General features: G+C 44.2%; 1 protein-coding gene across 1 annotated transcript in view; it reads left to right on the top strand.

Annotated features, from left to right (window-relative positions):
* GLP2R (glucagon like peptide 2 receptor) overlaps positions 1-22,981 on the top strand; it is a 66,849-nt gene that overhangs the window by 26,818 nt on the left and 17,050 nt on the right. The window contains exons 2-5 of the mRNA XM_058173275.1: positions 387-477; positions 16,108-16,212; positions 17,549-17,670; positions 20,408-20,514. Of these exons, the coding sequence (XP_058029258.1) occupies positions 387-477; positions 16,108-16,212; positions 17,549-17,670; positions 20,408-20,514 (425 nt within the window). The remainder of the gene's footprint in view (positions 1-386; positions 478-16,107; positions 16,213-17,548; positions 17,671-20,407; positions 20,515-22,981) is intronic.

The raw sequence follows: 22,981 nt of genomic DNA, 5'->3' as shown, positions 1-22,981 counted from the left end.
AATCGCATTGGACAGCAGAGAGAGGCATGCTTGAAGTGCCCACATACTGAGGACATTGGCCTATTTAAGCTTAGCCTCTCTACTTTAGCTGTCTCAGACTGTCACATTGTTACATTCTGCTTCATGTCAGATGTTAAAAGTCAGCCATTTTGCTAAGCTGCCATAGAGTTTAATGGGATATGAAAAGCTTACAGTATGTGTCAAAAATTCAACAGCCGGCAATTAACATGCCCTGCTTACTTTATTGTTCAAAGGTTGCAGGGGTAAATCTTTTCACAATAGCAGAGTGGACAAATGAAGGTTGTGGTTGTGGGTGTTCAAAACTTCATTTAACAGGCAATTGGCAGGATCCTGTCAAAGGTTAAATGTGTTTTCTTTACTTACAGGTCAAAGGAAATTTTGAGCTGACCAAAGCTAAATGGCTTGAGTATAAAGATGAATGTTTGAAGAGACTACAAGAATCTAGAATTAGCACGGGTAAGGCAGAAATCCATCTACCGCTATCTACCACCAGCAGAATGAAGATAAGAGCTCTTACATGTCCGTACCATGTTCTACACATTGAGGAAATTCACTTAAAAAGTCCATCAGCTGGGCCAGGGCTCTAGAGCAAAAGTAGAAAAGACAGATTTGTTGTTATTTTCCTCTTCACCTGCATAGTGAGCGATGCCCTCTTGCTGGAAATATTGACCTTGACATCTTCTGGTATTTCAGATGTCTTTCCCATCTTGTAGGAAAGCAATTGTAAAACATTGTGGTCATTGCCCCATTGCTTCCTAGCTACTTTCAGAGATAGCTTTGCTGCTTTGGGGGAGCGTAGATTTTTCTTTGTTTTTTCTCCTCACTGTCCAAAGTATATGTGGTGAAAAAAGAACAAGAGGATGTGGGACTTATATATTGGCTAGATTTTTTTGGGGGGCGGAGGGAAAGGGGCCTATAATAGCCATTAGGAGGTGATGGAATTAATTATAAAGGACACTCAGCTTCATGAGAGAAATAGAAAACATAATATGAAATAAAAATACTGAAAATAGCTTTTGAAGAATGGAATCATAAAGTAGTGGCCATATTATCAACAATGTCAGTAATAATATCAGCTTCTATCAATGGATTATATCCAAAAGATGTTACTCCAAAAAATATCAGATGTAGAAGAAATTTAATATGGTAGAAGTAGAGACAATATTGAAAATGGACAGGTCAAGAGAATGATTTAAGAAATAATGTTTCACTGGACCTATAGATGAAATCAGCTGAAGTTTTAGAATTTAAAGTAGAATTACAAATGACAAACCAGGAGAGTGACCTAGATAACTTTTTTCTAATCAATTTACAAAAGAGGCTTGTATGAAGAAATTAAAGCAAATCAAATCATATGACAATATTTTAATGAGCTAAAGTTTATGACTGTTAGAAGTAAAAAGTCTTTGATAATATCTCTACTCCAGAAACCTTTGTGGCCAAGTCCTTTCAAATCCAAATCAATTTTTTTCTTGAGAAAAACCAATGTCATTCTGAAAAATAGATATATTCTCTGGAAATGCAGTTTTTCTGTCTCAACCAACCCTAAACTGTCCATCTCAAAACCTCTGTCTTGTTGTGGGGAGATTACTCCATTCCAATTCTCCATCTAATATCAATTTTTCATAACAGAAGCCTAAAATATCCATAAGCCATCTATAAAACAATATTTGCTTCTCATTAAAGGCACAAGTTCCTAATATCGCGGTGTGGCTCAGGCTGTAAGACAGCCTGTTATTAAACACAGCTGCTTGCAATTACTGCAGGCTCAAGTCCCACCAGGCCCAAGGTTGACTCAGCCTTCCATCCTTTATAAGGTAGGTAAAATGAGGTTATTATTATTATTATTATTATTATTATTATTATTATTATTATTATTATTATTATTATTATTATTATTATTATTAGATTTTTATACCGCCCTTCTCCCGAAGGACTCAGGGCGGTTTACAGCCAAAGATAAAAACACAAGCAATATACAATTAAAACAAAATTAAAAAACTTATTAAATAATTGGCCGAAATTTAAAACATTTAAAATCTAAAAAACCCTTAAAATTCATCTAGAAATTTAAAATTTAAAAATTTAAAATTTAAAATTTAAGCCAGCCCCACACGAGTAAATAAATACGTTTTCAGCTCGCAGCGAAAGGTCCGAAGATCAGGCACTTGGCGCAAGCCAGGGGGAAGTTTGTTCCAAAGGGTAGGAGCCCCCACAGAGAAGGATCTTTCCCTGGGGGCTGCCAGCCGACATTGCTTGGCAGACAGCACCCTGAGAAGTCCCTCTCTGTGTGAGCATATGGGTCGGTGGGAGGCATGAGGTAACAGTAGGCGGTCCCGTAAGTACCCAAGCCATGGAGCGCTTTAAAGGTAGTAACCAAAACCTTAAAGTGCACCCGAAAGACCACAGGAAGCCAGTGCAGACTGCGCAGGAGTGGTGTTACATGGGAGCCGCATGCAGCTCCCTCTATCACCCGTGCAGCTGCATTCTGAACTAACTGAAGCCTCCGAGTGCACTTCAAGGGGAGCCCCATGTAGAGAGCATTGCAATAATCCAAGTGAGAGGTAACAAGAGCATGAGTGACTGTGCATAAGGCATCCCGATCAAGGAAGGGGCGCAACTGGCGAACCAGGCGAACCTGGTAAAAAGCTCTCCTGGAGACGGCCGTCAAACGACAGCCGTCCATCCAGGAGAACACCCAAGTTGCGCACCCTTTCCATTGGGGCCAATAACTCGCCCCCAACAGTCAGCCGCGGCTGCAGCTGACTGTATCGGGGTGCCGGCATCCACAGCCACTCTGTCTTGGAGGGATTGAGCTTGAGCCTGTTTCTCCCCATCCAGACCCGTACGGCTTCCAAGCACCGGGACAGCACTTCAACAGCTTCATTGGGGTGGCCCGGGGTGGAGAAGTACAGCTGCGTGTCATCAGCGTACAGTTGGTATCTCACCCCAAAGCCACTGATGATCTCACCCAGCGGCTTCATATAGATGTTGAACAGGAGAGGCAAGAGAATCGACCCCTGTGGCACCCCACAAGTAAGGCGCCTCGCGGTCGACCTCTGCCCCCCTGTCAACACCGTCTGCGACCAGTCAGAGAGATAGGAGGAGAACCACCGATAGACGGTGCCTCCCACTCCCAAACCCTCCAACCCGTGCAGCAAGATACCATGGTCGATGGTATCAAAAGCCGATGAGAGATCTAATAGGACCAGGGCAGAGGAACAACCCCTGTCTCTGGCCCTCCAGAGATCATCCACCAACGTGACCAAAGCTGTCTCCGTACTATATCCGGGTCGGAAGCTGGACTGGAACGGGTCTAAATAGACAGTTTCATCCAGGTATTGGGGTAGCTGCCATGCCACCACACTCTCTACAACCTTCACAACAAACAAAGGTTGGAGACCAGACGATAATTATCCAAAATAGCTGAGTCCAGGGAAGGCTTCTTGAGGAGGGGTCTCACTACCGCCTCTTTCAAGGCGGCAGGGAAAACCCCTTCCAACAAGGAAGCATTAATAATCCCCCGGAGCCAGCCTCATGTCACCTCCTGTGTGGCCAGCACCAACCAGGAAGGGCACGGGTCCAGTAAACATGTGGTGGCGTGCAGCCTCCCCAACAATCTGTCCATTTCATCGAGAGCCACAGGGTCAAACTCATCCCAAACAATCTCGACAAGACGCGACTCCGCCCTCTCACTTGGATCATCCCAATTTCGGTCCAAACCATCCCGGAGCTGAATGATGTTATCGTATAGATAATCACTAAACTCCTCGGCACGTCCCTGTAAAGGGTCATCCCGTGCCTCCTGGTGAAGGAGAGAGCGGGTCACCTGAAACAGGGCAGCCGGGCGGTTATCTGCCGACGCAATGAGGGTGGAAACATAAGAACGCTTCGCCTCCCTCAGTGCCACTAGGTAGGCCTTAGAATAAGACCTAACTAGTGTCCGGTCAGCTTCGGAACGGCTGGACCTCCAGGTACTCTCTAGGCGTCTTCCCCGGCGTTTCATCTCCCTCAGCCCCTCGGAGAACCAAGGGGCCGGCTGAGATCTGCGCCGGGTCAGAGGCCGCAAAGGCACGATACAGTCCAAAGCCCCAGTCACGGCCTGTTCCCAGGCCACAACTAGTTCTTCAGCCGTGCCGTGGGCCAGATCCCCAGGAAACGGCCCAAGCTCCGTCAGGAACCTCTCTGGGTCCATCAGGCGCCTGGGATGGAACCAGCGCATTGGTTCCGTCTCCCTGCGGTGGTGGGTGGCGGTCCGAAAGTCCAGGCGAAGGAGAAAATGATCTGACCATGACACAGGTTCTGTTACTAAATCTCCTAATTCCAGATCATTTAACCACTGTCCAGAGATATAAATCAGGTCCAGTGTGCCTCCCCCAGTGTGCGTAGGGCCATCAATTACTTGAATCAGGTCCAAGGCCATCATGGAGGCCTGAAACTCCCGGGCCGCCGTCAATGACAAGCCAGTTGATGGCAGGTTGAAATACCCCATGACCATAAGTCTGGGGGTCTCAACCACCACTCCGGCAAGCACCTCCAACAACTCGGGTAGGGCTGTAGTCACGCAGCAAGGAGCCAGGTAAAAATCATGCTTTTCAGTCTGGAAAGATCTTTTTCTGCTTTACTCTATCAGCCCAAAAAAGTAGAGTCATTTTTCTGTGTAAAATCCTGTTAAAATTTCTTTTAAAATGATTATTTTATATTAAAATGCTGCTGTGAAATTTGATCCCTTGCCTTCTTTCTAACAAAATGTACCAAAACATCCCTTAGAACATTTTTAGTTCTGGCAAATCTGGAACATATTCTATAAAATTTATGAGTTTCTGCCTCATTATTCTCCTATTCTCGATACAAAACATTTGCTAAAGCTAATCCTTTCTATAATATGTTTATCAGAAGGCTCAGCCACTGCTCTACATCTCAAACAAAATTCTTTCATTCTTAATTCCAATAGAACCAAGTTGTCTAATTTTCTTTCTAACTGTCTCTGTAAGTCCTTGTTGCTTTCAAAAATTTCCACTATGTGTCAGGTGCAAAGAATCAGGCTCAAATGTTAAGTTCCAGTCAAACTTACTTACTATTCAAGGCTATGCAACAGAATCTAGGCAACTAACAATCAGCACTAAATTTGTACTGGATAAGTTAACAAAATTCAAGGGAGACTAGACTTAGATCCAGAGGTGGGTTTCAGCAGGTTCTGACCAGTTCTGGAGAACTGGTAGCGAAAATTTTGAGTAGTTCAGAGAACTGGTAGTAAAAATTCTGACTGACCCTGCCCCCATATATTCTCTGCCTGCCAAGTCCCAGCTGATCGGGAGGAAATGGGGATTTCGCAGTAACCTTCCCCTGGATTGGGCAGGGAATGGAGATTTTACAGTATCCTTCCCCTGCTATGCCCACCAAGCCACGCCCACCAAGTCACTGCCTGTGAGCCGCCCTGAGTCCTTAGGGAGATAGGGCGGTATATAAATTTGAAAAATAAATAAATAAATAAATAAATAAATAAATGCCCACAGAACTGGTAGTAAAAAAAATTGGAACCCACCACTGCTTAGATCACTTGTGGGAACATAACAATTTCAGTCTGATTCCTCTCTTGACTCTTCCCTCAGGTTCTGCCTCTTCTTCTGCTACACTTTGTTATTAATCTGTTTTACTTCTCTGGACCATTTTTTTACAGAGTTTTAAATCCTTCTGACTTCTTATTTCATCATTTTCTTCATCTTTATAAATATTTCATCCCATCTCATTTTGAAATCTTAGTATCAATTAACTTAGTTTCAATTAAGCTGTGAGTTTTGCTTATAAAAGAAAATATATAATTATTTTAGATGGAGATTAAATGAAATGTTATTATAAAAAGGAGCAATAGTGAAGAACTGTAAAAAGGAAGTAAAATAATTATTTTGAATCTAATTTTAAATGAAGACGTTTTAAGATTGGCTTGGATGCAAGTAAGGCTTTTATTAGAGGCTATTTTATACAACATAATGCTGAATTTAAGAAGAACTGCTAGATAATAGTCCTAATAAAATGGGAAAATAAGTCAGCCTACTTACTTAAAAAAACCCAGCTATCTGGAAAAAGTCTAATGCTGAGAAAGATAGAAGGAAAGAGAGGAAGAAGATGAGGGGCAGTAAGGTGGATGGATTTAATTACTGTACAGTGGCTATGAGTGCAACTTTGAAAGACCTGAAAGACCAAAGATAGGGCTATTTATCTATGACTGTAACTTTGTTGTTTGTATCCTTACGATTTATATTGATATTGTTTCCTGATTGTTTATTTGTACCCTATGACTATCATTATGTGTTGTACCTTATGATTCTCGACGAATGTATCTTTTCTTTTATGTACACTGAGAGTATATGCACCAAGACAAATTCCTTGTGTGTCCAATCACACTTGGCTAATAAAGAATTCTATTCTATTCTATTCTATTCTATTCTATTCTATTCTATTCTATTCTATTCTATTCTATTCTATTCTATCTGGTTGCTAGGAATAAAAAATGAGCTGTTGCTGCTTTCATGTTTTCAACCACTACTGATTTCTCGCTTAGTTTCCTTTTACTCATCTTTACATCCTACTGACATATAACATGAAGTTCTGACTTGGCCAAGATGATAATTAGCTGAAATATTATTATCAAAATATTATTATTATTATTATTATTATTATTATTATTATTATTATTATTATTATTATTATTATTATTATTATTATTATTATTATTATTATTTAATATTAAATGCTGGTTGTTAGTCATTTTTAAACTTTCTGACTAACCTTTTGGCCTCTTGAGAACAATTTGAATTACTTTCTGTGGTTTACCATATTGTACTTGCTTTTAGTATGTGGCCAAAGAAATTCTGAAAATGAAAAACAAAGCAAAAAGTGCATATATGGGCCGCGGTGTGGCTCAGGCTGTAAGATAGCCTGTTATTAAACACAGCTGCCTGCAATTACTGCAGGTTCAAGTCCCACCAGGCCCAAGGTTGACTCAGCCTTCCATCCTTTATAAGGTAGGTAAAATGAGGACCCAGATTGTTGGGGGGGCAATAAGTTGACTTTGTATATAAATATACAAATAGAATGAGTATCGCCTTACACAATGTAAGCCGCCCTGAGTCTTCGGAGAAGGGCGGGATATAAATGTAAATAAATAAAAAAAATAAAAAATAAAAAATATATTTATTTTTATTATTTATTTTTATTATTCAAATTTTTATACCGCCCTATCTCCCAAAGGACTCAGGGCGGTTTACAGCCTAATAAAAAACATAAGAATAAATACAGGTTAAAACAACATTTAAAAAACTTATTAAATTAGGCCAAATTTAAAAGTATCGTTAAAATAATACAAAACCCCATTTAAAAACTAAATTTAAAACTAAAACCCTAGGCCAGCCCTGCACAAATAAATAGATGTGTCTTAAGCTCGCGACGGAAGGTTCGAAGGTCAGGAAGTTGGCAAAGTCCTGGGGGAAGCTCGTTCCAGAGGGTGGGGGCCCCTCACAGAGAAAGCCCTTCCCCTGGGTGTCGCCAGTTGGCACTGCCTGGCGGACGGCACCCAGAGGAGTCCCTCTCTATGAGAGCGTACGGGTCAGTGAGAGGCAATCGGTGGCAGTAGACGGTCCCGTAAATAACCCGGCCCTATGCCATGGAGCGCTTTAAAGATGGTAACCAAAACCTTGAAGCGCACACGAAAGGCCACAGGTAGCCAGTGCAGTCTGCGCAGGAGTGGTGTCACATAGGAGCCACGAGGGGCTCCCTCTATCACCCGCGCAGCTGCATTCTGAACCAACTGAAGCCTCCGGATACTCTTCAAGGGGAGCCCCTTGTAGAGAGCATTGCAGTAATCCAAGCGAGCTGTCACGAGCGCATGAGTGACCGTGCATAGGGCATCCTGGTCTAGGAAGGGGTGCAACTGGCGAACCAGGCGAACCTGGTAAAAAGCTCTCCTGGAGACGGCCATCAAATGATCTTCAAAAGACAGCCGTCCATCCAGGAGAACGCCCAAGTTGCGCACCTTTCCATCGGGGCCAATAACTCACCCCCGACAGTCAGCCACAGCTGCAACTGACTGTACCGGGGTGCCGGCATCCACAGCCACTCCGTCTTGGAGGGACTGAGCTTGAGCCTGTTTCTCCCCATCCAGACCCGTATGGCTTCCAGACACCAGGACAGCACTTCGATAGCTTCATTGGGGTGGCCCGGGGTGGAAAAGTACAGCTGAGTGTCGTCAGCATACAGATGGTACCTCACCCCAAAGCCACTGATGATCTCACCCAGCGGCTTCATATAGATGTTGAACAGGAGGGGCGAGAGAATCGACCCTTGCGGCACCCCACAAGTGAGGTGCCTCGGGGTCGACTTCTGTCCCCCTGCCAACACCGTCTGCGACCGATCGGAGAGATAGGAAGAGAACCACCTATAAACGGTGCCTCCCACTCCCAATCCCTCCAATCGGTGCAGCAGGATACCATGGTCGATGGTATCAAAAGCCGCTGAGAGATTTAATAGGAACAGGGCGGAGGAATAACCCCTATCCCTGGCCCTCCAGAGATCATCAACCAACGCGACCAAAGCCGTCTCCGTGCTATATCCGGGCCGAAAGCCGGACTGGAATGGGTCTAGATAGACAGGTTCATCCAGGTACCGGGGAAATTGACATGCCACCACACTCTCTACAACCTTCGCCACAAAGCGAAGGTTGGAAACCGGACGATAATTACCTAACACAGCCGGGTCCAGGGAAGGCTTCTTGAGGAGGGGTCTCACTATCGCCTATTTCAAGGCGGCAGGGACGACCCCCTCCAACAAAGAAGCATTTATAATCCCCCGGAGCCAGCCTCGTGTCACTTCCTGTGTGGTCAGCACCAACCAGGAGGGCACGGGTCCAGTAAACATGTGGTGGCATTCAACCTCCCCAGCAGCCTGTCCATGTCCTCGGGAGCCACAGGATCAAATTCATCCCAAACAGTCTCGACAAGACGGGTCTCCGACATCTCACCTGGATCCACCCAATTCTGATCCAAACCATCCCAAAGCTGAGCGATTTTATCGTATAGATAACCACTAAACTTCTCGGCATGCCCTTGTAACGGGTCATCCCACACCCCCTGTTGTAGAAGGGAGCGGGTCACCCGAAACAGGGCGGCCGGGCAGTTATCTGCTGACACAATGAGGGAGGAGACGTAAAAATGCCTCGCTTTCCTCAATGCCACTAGGTAGGTCCTACTAAAAGACCTAACTACTGTCCGATCAGCTTCGGAACGGTTGGATCTCCAGACACTCTCTAGGCGTCTTCTCCGCGTTTCATCTCCTCAGCTCCTCAGAAAACCAAGGAGCTGGTTGAGACCTATTAAGTTCGGAAGTAACGAGGCTGGAGACCAGGGTAGTGACAACAGCTCTTTAATATTTGGTGAACCCAGCAACCAGGCGAACCTGGTAAAAAGCTCTCCTGGAGACGGCCATCAAATGATCTTCAAAAGACAGCCGTCCATCCAGGAGAACGCCCAAGTTGCGCACCTTTCCATCGGGGCCAATAACTCGCCCCCAACAGTCAGCCGCAGCTGCAACTGACTATACTGGGGTGCCGGCATCCACAGCCACTCCGTCTTGGAGGGATTGAGCTTGAGCCCATTTCTCCCCATCCAGACCCGTACGGCTTCCAGACACCGGGACAGCACTTCGATAGCTTCGTTGGGGTGGCCCGGGGTGGAAAAGTATAGCTGGGTGTCATCAGCGTACAGATGGTACCTCACCCCAAAGCGGCTTCATATAGATGTTGAACAGGAGGGGCGAGAGAATCGACCCTTGCGGCACTCCACAAGTGAGGTGCCTTGGGGTCGACTTCTGCCCCCTTGCCAACACTGTCTGCGACCGATCAGAGAAATAGAGGAGAACCACCGATAAACGGTGCCTCCCACTCCTTCCAATCGGTGCAGCAGGATACCATGGTCGATGGTATCAAAAGCCGCTGAGAGGTCTAATAGGACCAGGGCAGAGGAATGACCCCTATCCCTGGCCCTCCAGAGATCATCAACCAACGCGACCAAAGCCGTCTCCGTGCTATATCCGGGCCGAAAGCCGGACTGGAACGGGTCTAGATAGACAGTTTCCTCCAGGTACCGGGGTAATTGACATGCCACCACACTCTCTACAACCTTCACCACAAAGCAAAGGTTGGAGACTGGACAATAATTTCCTAAAACAGCCGGATCCAGGGAAGGCTTCTTGAGAAGAGGTCTCACTACCGCCTCTTTAAAGGTGGCAGGGACAACCCCCTCCAACAAAGAAGCATTTATAATCCCCCGGAGCCAGCCTCATGTCACCTCCTGTGTGGCCAGCACCAACCAGGAAGGGCACGGGTCCAGTAAACATGTGGTGGCATTCAACCTCCCCAGCAGCCTGTCCATGTCCTCGGGAGCCACAGGATCAAATTCATCCCAAACAGTCTCGACAAGACGGGTCTCCGACATCTCACCTGGATCCACCCAATTCTGATCCAAACCATCCCAAAGCTGAGCGATTTTATCGTATAGATAACCACTAAACTTCTCGGCATGCCCTTGTAACGGGTCATCCCACACCCCCTGTTGTAGAAGGGAGCGGGTCACCCGAAACAGGGCGGCCGGGCAGTTATCTGCTGACACAATGAGGGAGGAGACGTAAAAATGCCTCGCTTTCCTCAATGCCACTAGGTAGGTCCTACTAAAAGACCTAACTACTGTCCGATCAGCTTCGGAACGGTTGGATCTCCAGACACTCTCTAGGCGTCTTCTCCGGCGTTTCATCTCCCTCAGCTCCTCAGAAAACCAAGGAGCTGGTTGAGACCTGTTAAGTTCGGGAAGTAACGAGGCTGGAGACCAGGGTAGTGACAACAGCTCTTTAATATTTGGTGAACCCAGCAACCAGGCTGGGGAAAAACCTCTCCTTTTATACAGTTTAACCGGCGGCTTCAACCAATCAGCAACGTGCTTGTTTCCCGCCAAAACATTTAAAGATACATTACACTCCTCCCCTCCCAGAAAACACTTTACCAACATTTACATTATATTTACATATTATTTTTCGACGTAGTCACGCAAATAACTTGGGCGTCTCCTGACTCTTTCGGACCTGCGCAGTTCAGTCCCTGGGAGTGGGTTGAGCTGGTCGGAGGGGCTGTTTGCTCCTCCCAGCTCTTTCTCTAGGCCCTCCGGCCCTGGATTACTTGCAGAGTCGTCCCTGCTGTTTTCTAAAGGAACCTGTGGGCGTCGCTGGACCTCCGGGGACTCAGATAAGTCTTGCGCTTCTCCCGGGTTTAACTCGGCTGTGGGTTCAAATAATGTATGGTCAGGGCCTGTTTCATTTAACTCGGAATGTTCGGCTATTCGTCTTCTTATTTGATCTATGTGGCGCCTCCATACTCGGCTGTCTTTTAACTCTACCAAGTATGATTTTGGACCGGTTACTTTTAGGATTTGCCCTGCTATCCAACTTGGGCCATCCCCATAGTTGCGGGCCCACACTCGGTCGCCAGCCAGTATCCCTAACAATGGTCTATGGTCTGTAACAATTTCGAAGTCTCTACCAAAAACGTATTCGTGAAACTTTTTAACCCCTGACACAATGGCTAGCGCTTCCTTATCCAACTGGCTATAGTTCCTCTCTGTCGATGACATCGTTCTGGAGTAGAAGGCTATTGGGGCTTCTGTGCCATTCGGAAGTCTGTGGCTGAGCACAGCCCCCACCCCGTAAGGGGAAGCATCACAAACCAATAATAATGGCAATGAGCTATGATACTGAATCAGTAAGCTATCACTCGAGAGTAGGTTTTTTACTGCTTCGAAAGCCCTAGCTTCCGACTTTCCCCAAGACCAAGCAGTATTCTTTCCCAGTAGCTTATGGAGCGGCTCGGCAACGGTTGCCTTATTCTTTAAAAAGACCGCGTAAAAATTCACTAGACCCAGGAATGCCTGTAGCTCTGTTTTGTTTTTGGGCGCTGGAGCCTTTCGTATTGCCTTGACCTTGCTTTCAGTGGGGTGAATTCCCTCCTTGTCTATTTTGTAGCACAAGAACTCTACGGATTCTACCCCTATCTGGCATTTGTTCACCTTAACCTTTAGACCGGCTGACCGGAAAATGCCCAGAACTGTTCTCAAGCGCTCCCCCAATTCTTCTAAATTTTCGGCTGATATCAATACATCATCGAAATAGGGGACTACCCCCGGGAGCCCTTGCAGAAGTCGCTCCATTAAGTTTTGGAACAGACCCGGTGCCACACTCACCCCAAACTGTAACCGGGTACACTTGAATGCACCTCTGTGAGTCACAATCGTTTGGGCCTCGGCTGTGTTGGCATCTACGGGCAGTTGTTGATAGGCTTGAGCCAAATCTAACTTTGCAAAAACGTGCCCTTGCCCCAGCGAGTGTAGCAAGTGTTGTACCACGGGGACCGGGTAAGCGCTTTTCTGTAAGGCTTTATTTAACGTCACCTTGTAGTCAGCGCAGATTCTAACTGACCCATCTGGTTTCACTGGGGTGACGATTGGCGTCTCCCACTTTGCGTGATCGACTGGCACCAGAATCCCCTGACTGATGAGCTTGTCTATCTCCTTGTCAATCTTGGGTTTAAGGGCAAAAGGGACTCTCCTTGCCTTTAACCGAATGGGGGCTACCTGGGGGTCTAAATTGAAGGAAATAGGGGTCCCCTTGTACTTGCCCAGGCAGTCCTTGAAGACATCTTCGAACTCGTTCATGAGTGTGTCTTTTAGGTTAAAGTCACTTCTGTAGATGCCAGTCACTCCCATGCCCAATGCACGGAACCAGTCTAGTCCCAACAGACTTGGCAGGGTCCCTTCGACTATCGTGATGGGCAGGGTCTTCTTGTGTGGTCCGTACTCGACGCGGACGGTGGTGGTCCCTCGAACAGGGATGCGATTCCCTTGGTAGTCGTGGAACTCGTAGCTGTTGTGTTTGCAGTGGCGCTTATTCTGGCAAAGCTTTTGCAAAAGTGTCCCAGGACATGATTGTGATCGCTGACCCTGTGTCCACTTCTAGTCGGCACGGCACTCCTTCGATTTTCGGTTTGTGAAGATTTTCTTCGACGCGGGTTGCTGCGGCCTATTATCACGGTCGCTCGATTTGAATTGCCCTTTTGTTTTGACCAATCGCGGGTCGCCTTTGCCGATCCTGCGCTCTGATTGGTCGGTTTGAATTTTCGGCGGAAGGTTGGGGTGCTCGACAGACTTGAGCCAGGTGCCCTTCTTCTCGCACCGCCGACATGTAGCGCCCTTGAACTTGCATCGTTGACGCTGGTGTTGCCCTCCGCAACTTCCGCATTCATCCCGGTCTTTGCCCTTCTCTCGGTGAGGCAAACCCTTCCTCATCCTCGCCGCCTGATTCGGTCTGGATTTCTTCATGTGGACCGGGTTGATTTGTGCTCGCCGCTGGCGTGAGTGGCTTTTGTAGGGTTTCCGCCGCTTGGGTGGACATCTCATGAGCTCTGGCTTCGCCCAGAGCGCTTGCCAGCGTTAGATTGCTTTTTGATAGCAGCCGCCCGCAAACGAATGTCTCTGACCCCACGGATGAGTTGCTCTAACAGCTCCTCATCCAGTCTCGTACCCACAGTCTTGGAGGCTTTCTCAGGGCGGCCATGTAATCGCTGATGGATTCGCCTCTTGCTGTCTGCGCCTCCAAATTCAAAACGCCGCAGACGATTTGGACGGTGTTGGCGAAATGGTTCTTCAATAGATTTTGCAGAGTTTGCCACGATACCGATTGTACCGGCGTTGGCTCTGCCAGGGCTTCCGCGATGTCGATGACCTCGGGACCGCAGTGGCTCAGGAAATATGCCCTTTATGTTGTCTGAACTCCTTGCAGTTCGTTGCTTCAGGAAGCTAAACGGGTCATGTACGCTCCCCATTTCTCCCTGGATGGGTCAAACGGCGCTGGCGGAGTGTAGCTGGCCATCTCGCTTTCTGCCCTGAGTTTGCTGGGTTCGGTTCTTTCGTGCGTTCAGCTCGTTCCTGGTGCTCTTAACTTCGAGATCCCATCCTCGTCGCCAGTGTTAAGTTCGGGAAGTAACGAGGCTGGAGACCAGGGTAGTGACAACAGCTCTTTAATATATGGTGAACCCAGCAACCAGGCTGGGGAAAAACCTCTCCTTTTATACAGTTTAACCGGCGGCTTCAACCAATCAGCAACGTGCTTGTTTCCCGCCAAAATATTTAAAGATACATTACAAGACCTATGCCGGGTCAGAGGCCGCAAAGGCACGACACAGTCCAGAGCCCCAGCCGCGGCCAGTTCCCAAGCCGCAACTAGTTCTTCAGCCGTGCGTGGCAAGATCCTCAGGGAATGGCCCAAGCTCCATCAGGAACCTCTCTGGGTCAAACGCGGGCGGAGTGTAGCTGGCCATCTCGCTTTCTGCCCTGAGTTTGCTGGGTTCGGTTCTTTCGTGCGTTCAGCTCGTTCCTGGTGCTCTTAACTTCGAGATCCCATCCTCGTCGCCAGTGTTAAGTTCGGGAAGTAACGAGGCTGGAGACCAGGGTAGTGACAACAGCTCTTTAATATATGGTGAACCCAGCAACCAGGCTGGGGAAAAACCTCTCCTTTTATACAGTTTAACCGGCGGCTTCAACCAATCAGCAACGTGCTTGTTTCCCGCCAAAATATTTAAAGATACATTACAAGACCTATGCCGGGTCAGAGGCCGCAAAGGCACGACACAGTCCAGAGCCCCAGCCGCGGCCAGTTCCCAAGCCGCAACTAGTTCTTCAGCCGTGCCGTGGGCAAGATCCTCAGGGAATGGCCCAAGCTCCATCAGGAACCTCTCTGGGTCCATCAGGCGCCTGGGACGGAACCACTGTATTGGTCCCGTCTCCCTGCAGTGTTGGATGGCGGTCTGAAAGTCCAGACAAAGGAGAGAGTGATCTGACCATGACAACGGCTCAGTGACTACATCTCCCAAAACCAGATCACTCATCCACTGTCCAGAGATGAAAATCAAATCCAGTGTGCCTCCCCCGATGTGGGTAGGGCCATCCACTACTTGCATCAGGTCCAAGGCCATCATGGAGGCCATGAACTCCCGAGCCAACGGTGATGACATGCCGGTAGATGGCAGGTTAAAGTCCCTCATGACCATAAGTCTAGGAGTCTCAACCGCCACCCCAGCAAGCACCTCCAACAACTCGGGCAGGGCTGTTGTCACGCAGTAAGGAGCCAGGTATGCGATCAACAAGCCCAACTGACCCCTATGGCCCCACTTCACAAGGAGGGATTCACAACCGGCAATCTGAGGGCATTGCACAGCATCACCCGAAGGCCCAAGCTCTGAGGATCATGACCATCCGGGGAACAGGAGAAGTCTGAGGGGTTGGAGCGCATGATCGCTTTCAGACATCGAGCACGCGCTCCCGAAAATCAATATGATTTTATTTATTTAATTTATTTATGATATATAAAGGGATGTTTTTTTAAAAAATGTAACATTCAAGATATATATATATTTTTTAAAAAAAAGGATAAAGAAAAGAAAAAAAGAGAAAAAGCAAAGCCCCTCCCCCTGGAAATTTATTTTATATTTAAGTCCCATGCCTTTTAAATTTATTTGTCATGGTTATGATCTGACAGTTTATATTTATTTTCATTGGTCTTGATATTGTTAGTTTAATCAGCTGAGTGTCCTAAACAAAATTTCCATTTCTATCTACCTGGAATCTCAGCCAACCATGTTGGTTTGCAATATGGTGCAATGTTAGTGTTAAAAACAGTAACAGAATAAATTTGTGATAAAGAAATAAAAAGTGAGATGGCTTCATTTAAAAATTGGCTTAGTCTCAGAAAAATAAGTTGGCAACTGGTGCTCTTACTATACTACTTATGGTCAGCATTTAAACCTATTTTCAGGAACCTATTGTAGCTTGGTTACAAAAAGTAAGTTTATGTTCATACTAAGTAACAAATATGCAAAGTTACATATTGCTAACCAAATTACTGTAGAGCTTAGTTTAGAGATATTGCATTCCTTGATGATCAATTTCTTGTAACATTTAGTTAACTTTCAAAAATATTCTCTTTCCTTCTTCGCAGGAATATATTGCAATGGAAGTTTTGATCAGTTTGCTTGCTGGCCTCATTCGCCACCAGGAAATGTCTCCGTTGCTTGTCCATCTTATTTACCGTGGCTTAAAAATGGTAATGCAGACTTGGAAACTGCTAAATTGTAATACACTATATAATTTTCCTTCCCTTTTGGAGTTTTATATTGGGTACACCATGACCTAAAATGAAATTCTTCTGTGCTAATAGTATCTGGTAGCTTTTGGAAAAATAACTAAATTACAATCTGATTCTCCTTTCATCAGTACAGAGTATAGCAATTATAAAAGTAGTGGCGTTAAGATCTGGAACTTGATTACCTTCCTACATTTGCAGCAGTCTCTGAAACTGAACATCTAAACCTGGGAGGGGTCACTTTCCAGATGTCCTGAGCTACAGTTCCCATCATCTTTTACCACCTGCTAGCAAAATTGGGTGTAGTTCAGCAGTCTTTGGAAGTACTATACCCATAGCTGTTACGATAGGAATGATTGTGTCATTTCTTAGCCAGTGTAAAGATATAGTATGGAATTCTACTCTTATATTTGTACGTCTATGCCAGTGCAAAGTTCCTGCTATGCAGAACTAGTAGTTCTGTGTGCTTAACATGGCAAATCTGGAGTGATTTTCTTAGGATATTAGCTAATGCTTAGCATAACAAAATTAGAAGACATCCCAACTCCCCAGAAGCAGAATACAAGATTGATATATTCACATTTTTATTTCTAGCCAAAGGGAACATAAGTAGCAGAGCTAGAAAGACTTCTGTTGGCTAAATGAAAGCTCAGTTGGCTGTGTTTATGTAAGCATGATCATCACAAAATGATTGTGACAGTAACTGATGGAAAGAAACAACATGAAACAATCTAAAAATCATGGAAAACAGGGGGGGAAAGTGTTCATATGTCTTAAAATATAATTGTTTTTGGTGAGAAGTGTACATGATCAGCTGTGGTTAGCAAACAGTACATTTGAAGGAAGGATGGATGCCTTAAATCACCCATGGATGTTACATCAAAAGACAGTAAAGATGGAGAGACCCTTTTGACCAGAGATCCATTTCCATAGAAAAAGATCCCGATTATGTTGAATTAATTAATGCTTTATAACCTTAAGTGCAATTCATTTGAAGCATGACAAAGATATTAAAAGCTATTTAAAGAAATACAGTCTTATTCCATGGGTTTAGGCTTCTAAAAAGATTTAAAAATAGGGAAATGTGCAGATTTGGCACAGGTTAATCCACTGAGAAATATTAAGCTTTCTACAGTTGCCTCCCAAATAAACAGACATTACAAAGCGCTACCCTACAGTAAGCCAAGTCTCCTTTTTTTTCTTTCCACGCATGGGATGAAAGGGTGATAGCAATAAACCAGGGCTGAAAAATGAAATGCATGGCTTGACCTTTGAGCTTGTGTCTGTTTACTTTTAGGAAGTGCAAGGAAGGTATACAGAGTCTGCTTGGACCAAGGGATTTGGCAAAATATCGAAAATACAACAGAGGTTTGGAATAACCGCTCAGAATGCCTTGAGGAGAATCATTTCAAAATAAAAGTGAGCAGAGTCATCTTTTATGGGAGACACATTCACTATGTAATCTTCTCTGGGAATCCTCTTTTGGCCTACTGGGTATCTACTTTTGATCTACTGAATATAGACTAGGCAAAACTTGGCTTAATGCCAGTAACTGTGAGAGGGATCTTGGAGTCCTAATGGACAGTCTCTTAAATATGAGCCAACAGTGTGCGGCAGCAGCCAAAAAAGCCAATGCAATCCTAGGCTGCATTGATAAAGAGATAAAATCAAGATCAAGTGATGTTCTAGTATTGCTTTACAAGATCGTATTAAGACCTCACTTGGAATATTGCATCCAGTTTTGGTTGCCATAATACAAAAAAGATGTTGAGACTCTAGAGAAGAGCAACAAAAAATAATTAGGGGGCTGGAGGCTAAAACATACAAAGAATGGTTACATTGGGGATGAATGAAAAAAAGGACTGTGGAGGGGGGATATGATAGTAATGTTCCAATATTTGAGGGACTCCTATCAAGACGAGGAGGGGGGTGGTGTTAAACACCAGTTATTCTGGCTGTAAACCGCCCTGAGTCCTTCGGGAGAAGGGCGGTATAGAAATCTAATTAATTAATTAATAATAATAATAATAATAATAATAATAATAATAATAATAATAATAATAATAATAAAACAAAAAAAACTATTTTCTAAAGCACCAAAAGGCAAGGCAAGAAATAATGGTTGTGAAGAAACTAAAGAGAGAATTAACCTAGAACTAAGAAGACATTTCCCAACAGTGAAAGCAATCGGAATAGCTTGCTCGAGACTGGACAACCATTTGTCTGAAACAATATAGGGTCTCCTGCTCAAGCAGAGGACTGGACTAGAAGACCTCCGAGGTCCCTTCCAACTCTATTATTCTATGTTCTGTCTTATTTGGTACTGTGATTACAGCTCACCTATGGTGCAACTTACCTTACATGAAAATGGGCAGCAGAAAAGAGAGTTAGCATAATTTAGACAGGAGGCTTAAGGGAGTCGCTCTCCCTCTCTCCTTTGGAATTCCAAACTACCGAGTTTATTCAGAAGAAGCACATCAAACTAATCTGAGAGACAAGCCATAAGTACACTCAGTAAGATTCCACATTTGATTTACTTTCCTTATTGACTATACAGCCTCCTTCGAGAATTTGCATACTGGGTTTCTGTACCTCAAAGAACACTAACTTGTAATGATTTTTCTGCAAGATGAGTTCAGAAGTATGGTTTTAACAATGTTATGGCTCCCTGGTACAAAATATAGAAGCATTCAGGAACATGCAGAGTGATTAGGTAGCACATATGATCTATTTTCCACAATGATCCTATACAAAGAAGAAGGGAAGTCAATATAGAATGGAGATTTGGCTAATAAAACAAAATAAACAAATCACTTTTACACAGATACAGAAAGAAAGAAAGAAAGAAAGAAAGAAAGAAAGAAAGAAAGAAAGAAAGAAAGAAAGAGGGAGGGAGGGAGGGAGGGAGGGAGGGAAGGAAGGAAGGAAGGAAGGAAGGAAGAAAGAAAGAAAGAAAGAAAGAAAGAAAGAAAGAAAGAAAGAAAGAAAGAAAGAAAGAAAGACACATAGAGAATATAGCGCCTTTTTATGATGGATAATTTTTCTTTTGGTAGCAATACAATAATTCTTACTGACACCCATTACAGGTTTTTTTGCAGAGCACATTTTAATGCTTTCTCCACATTTATGAATGGCAGATATAATAGAATTCCTCTAGTACTTAAACAATGTCCTTGTTCCTCTGGTGAACCTGAAACTCTAGAACATGTTTTCGTAAAGCATAAATTATATGTGAAACTGCATTTTCAAATAATGTGTCCTTGAATGGAAAGAATGCCTGGCCATGCTGAAGTTTTCTTAAATGACAGACATTCTAAAATCACATTTTTAATTGCTAGGTTTTGTGCCTTAGCCATAAAACGGCATATCCCATTTTGTTAATAGAAGCACACCATGTGTTAAAGTATTAAAATGTTATTATATTTTTGGGATTGTATTTAGGTTGTTTTAACTTATATTTATAATGGTTCTGACCATCATAAAGATTAATTGACTGCTATTAGCTCTTCTTTTTGAGTTTCCTCTGTCCGGGCACTTTGGAACACATAAGGAGCTGTCATTGAAGAAGCAATAATCAAATATAGCATTCTGTTTCATGGCTGCTAAGTGTTTCTCTAAATATGGCATGAAGTGGGCAGTTACCTTCTTGTTTGTAGCATTAGGCGATCAGATTTGTTTCTTAATATGATTCCTCTGATTGCCTTCTTTTTTAAAAAAGAAAATCCTGTTAGGAGAAAAGGCCAAGAATGAAAAAAAATAGAGGGATAGAGAATGTAATGGAAATGGACTCATAGTGATTTACAATAAGGGTAATAAACCAGAGGTATTGCAGCTGAAATTTCTGAGTGATCTTCAAGGAAAGGGCCATGGAGAGTGAATTAGTCATCTGAATTACCGTATTCCTTCTATGAGGGAGATAGGTAGTTAAGAATTTTGATAAATGGATGGATGGATGGATGAATAATGACCAGGGTATGAGTGATGGTTCTCACTCATGCAGTTTGACCAGGGATGCCTAAAATTTTGCAGTCATCTGTATGTGTCAACATAGTAGTAGCTGTTTTTGGAACTAGGCACATATATCTGATATTTATGAATTTATCTCCCTCAGGAAAACTTGACTACATTAACTATGTTGTTTCTTTGTTGTTTTCAGCCAGAAGACCTTACATTGTTTATGGTGCTTGAAAAACTTTCTACTGTGGGATATTCTATTTCTCTTGTTTCCCTTGTCTTAGCACTCTTCATTCTGCTGTTATTTAGGTCAGTATAAACATTTTCTTTTTCAGTAGAATATGGTCTGTTTAAACTATTCATTAGAATATTTTATTCATTTGATTTATGCATCACCACATATGTTAGAACAGAGAAGGAGATGATGTCAGACCTTCCCAAAAGATTTCCCTTGATCACAGATTATGAAATATACAAAGAGGTAAAAAATGTCTTTCTACAATGGCCAAATTAGATATTAACAAAGGAAAAATAGATGAGGGAACCTTTCAGGAAGAATTTGGAGAGGCTCAGAGGAATGAATTTCAAAATTATAGACATTACTCAAACAATGAAGAAAGTGTTTTTCATATCTCATGCCTTAGTAAAATAATTGTTCTTGATGACTATCAAAAACATATCAAATATTGAAAATATTTGAAATATATCTTATCCTAGCATATTTACCTTATCCGTCAAAATTCTTGACCAAAAGTATTTGCATCAGAATTTTTTGTTATAAAAAGTTTTTATTGGTCAGAAAAAATTAATGCAAATACATATCAGGTATGGTAAATTTTCATTTTTCTTATACATGATAAGAATTTTACTCAAAATTTTAAACACATACAACAGCCATATGGCAAGCAGGTGATACGAAGTAGCTAAGTTTCAATCTTACACAATAAGGAAGGGTCAAGAATAATCAGAATATCATACGAAAGAGAATAAGGAAAACCAACACAATACCAAATATCTTTGTCACTTCCTAGTTTTGGATCTCAGAACTCTGGGTTCAGCCTGACCCAACTCCAGGGCCGCAACAGCGGCAGCCGCCCTCCCCCATGGTCTATAACCTCCCTTCTTCAATTCCTGGGTCATCTAAATCCAGGAGGGCTTTGTGTTCCTCCACGAGGCCGCAGCCTCCGCAATTGTACTAATTTTTTCGTAATGCCCTCCCGGAAAATCATCAATCCTCTGGCATCAGCCATCTGAAGCCCACTCCTTCTGGTACAATTTGCTTGATAAAAATAATATTTCTTTCTCATTTCACGTACCTGTCTGGGAATCTGCCTCAGAATGGCTATCTCCTGCCCCTATAAGTCAGTGCCCCACTCCTATGTTTTCTAAGAATTTCATCTCGCCTCTTTTCACAAATTTGACATGAACCTCTCTAGGAACTGCATGCGTGCATATTGTGAATTAACTCTATAAACTCGATCCACATCCCAATTCATAAAATCAACACCTCTCCCAAGAAATTCTCCCAACAGTTTAGTCACAACATCTCTCAAGTCTTCTTGGTCCACTTCTTCCAAATTTTGAAACCTAAGAAATAAGACATTTTATCCATCTGTAGTCCAAGCACAGCATTGCTTGTCGCCTCTTTTCTGCACTGCCCGCATCTCACCCTCCAGACCTTCCACTTTCTGCTTATTTTCTGCTGAGACTTGTTGAGTATCCTTTAAATCCTTTTGGATAGTCACAATTTCTGCTCTTATTTCATCCAGTTTCTTGTCCATATTAGATAACTTTTCCAGAATTCTCCATTTCTCCAGCAGTTGGTCTCTGACCTTTGCCATTTAAAAAAAAATTTTAAAATCCTCAGGCAAGCACAGTATCCTTATAATTTCCTCCGGATCCACCAGGGGCACTCACAGGAGCAACGAGTCCAGAGTACAGTTAGTCAACCAGGAAGTCAAGGGAAGTGATGTCATCAAGATTCTCATAGTGAAGGCGGAAGCTGGACGCCACCATTGTTCCTCAGAGGAGGGGGCCTCAAACCTCCCTCCTAAATTTCTCCATCACCTCTTCTCCAGAGCTCCACAAAACCGTAATCTTGTTATTTTAAGTTCTCCTCTCTCCAAAGTGATTCAGATTCTTCCAGTCGCAGGGGAGAAAACCCCGCACCGGAGTACTCCACCACATTTGCCGATATCCCTTCCCTTCTTCATTCCTCAATTCTTCTCCGCTCCCTGTTCACCACCAGGCTGCTGCAATTATAAATCCAAAGCCCCGTGTCACCGAGCACAGCGCCCAGGCGACGACCAAAATAATGGCGCCTGTGGCCTCAACCCCGCCGAGCCTAGGACGCGCCAGCATCGGTCCCCCAGTCCTGTATATCGGCTGGGAGACCCTGGCGAGCCGTCTGCGCGGCAGGTGTCCTTTTCGAACACCTGGCCTGGCCTCGGCGGCGGCCGGATTCGGACACTGGAGGCAGGAGAAGCCTTCCAGACGTCCGTTGCCACCGGATACCGGAAGTCGTCTCCTATTTGCATCAGAATTAAATCATCTTCCTCAAATAGGTCTGTGACAGTCATGACTAGTTTGGAAATGTCAACCACAGAGAACCAACACTGAAATTAAAATAATTGCTGAGGAATCACTGCATTCAGTTATTTATTTATGAGCCCTTGTGGTGCAGTGGTTAGAATGCAGTATTGCAAGCTAACTCTGCTCACAGCCTGGAGTTCGATCCCGTCAGGGCTCAAGGTTGACTCAGCCTTCCATCCTCCCA

Source organism: Ahaetulla prasina, chromosome 2, assembly GCF_028640845.1.
Source record: "Ahaetulla prasina isolate Xishuangbanna chromosome 2, ASM2864084v1, whole genome shotgun sequence".
NCBI lineage: Eukaryota > Metazoa > Chordata > Lepidosauria > Squamata > Colubridae > Ahaetulla > Ahaetulla prasina.
The sequence above is the reverse complement of the archived record's forward strand: the minus strand, read 5'-3'. Positions and strand labels throughout refer to the sequence as shown.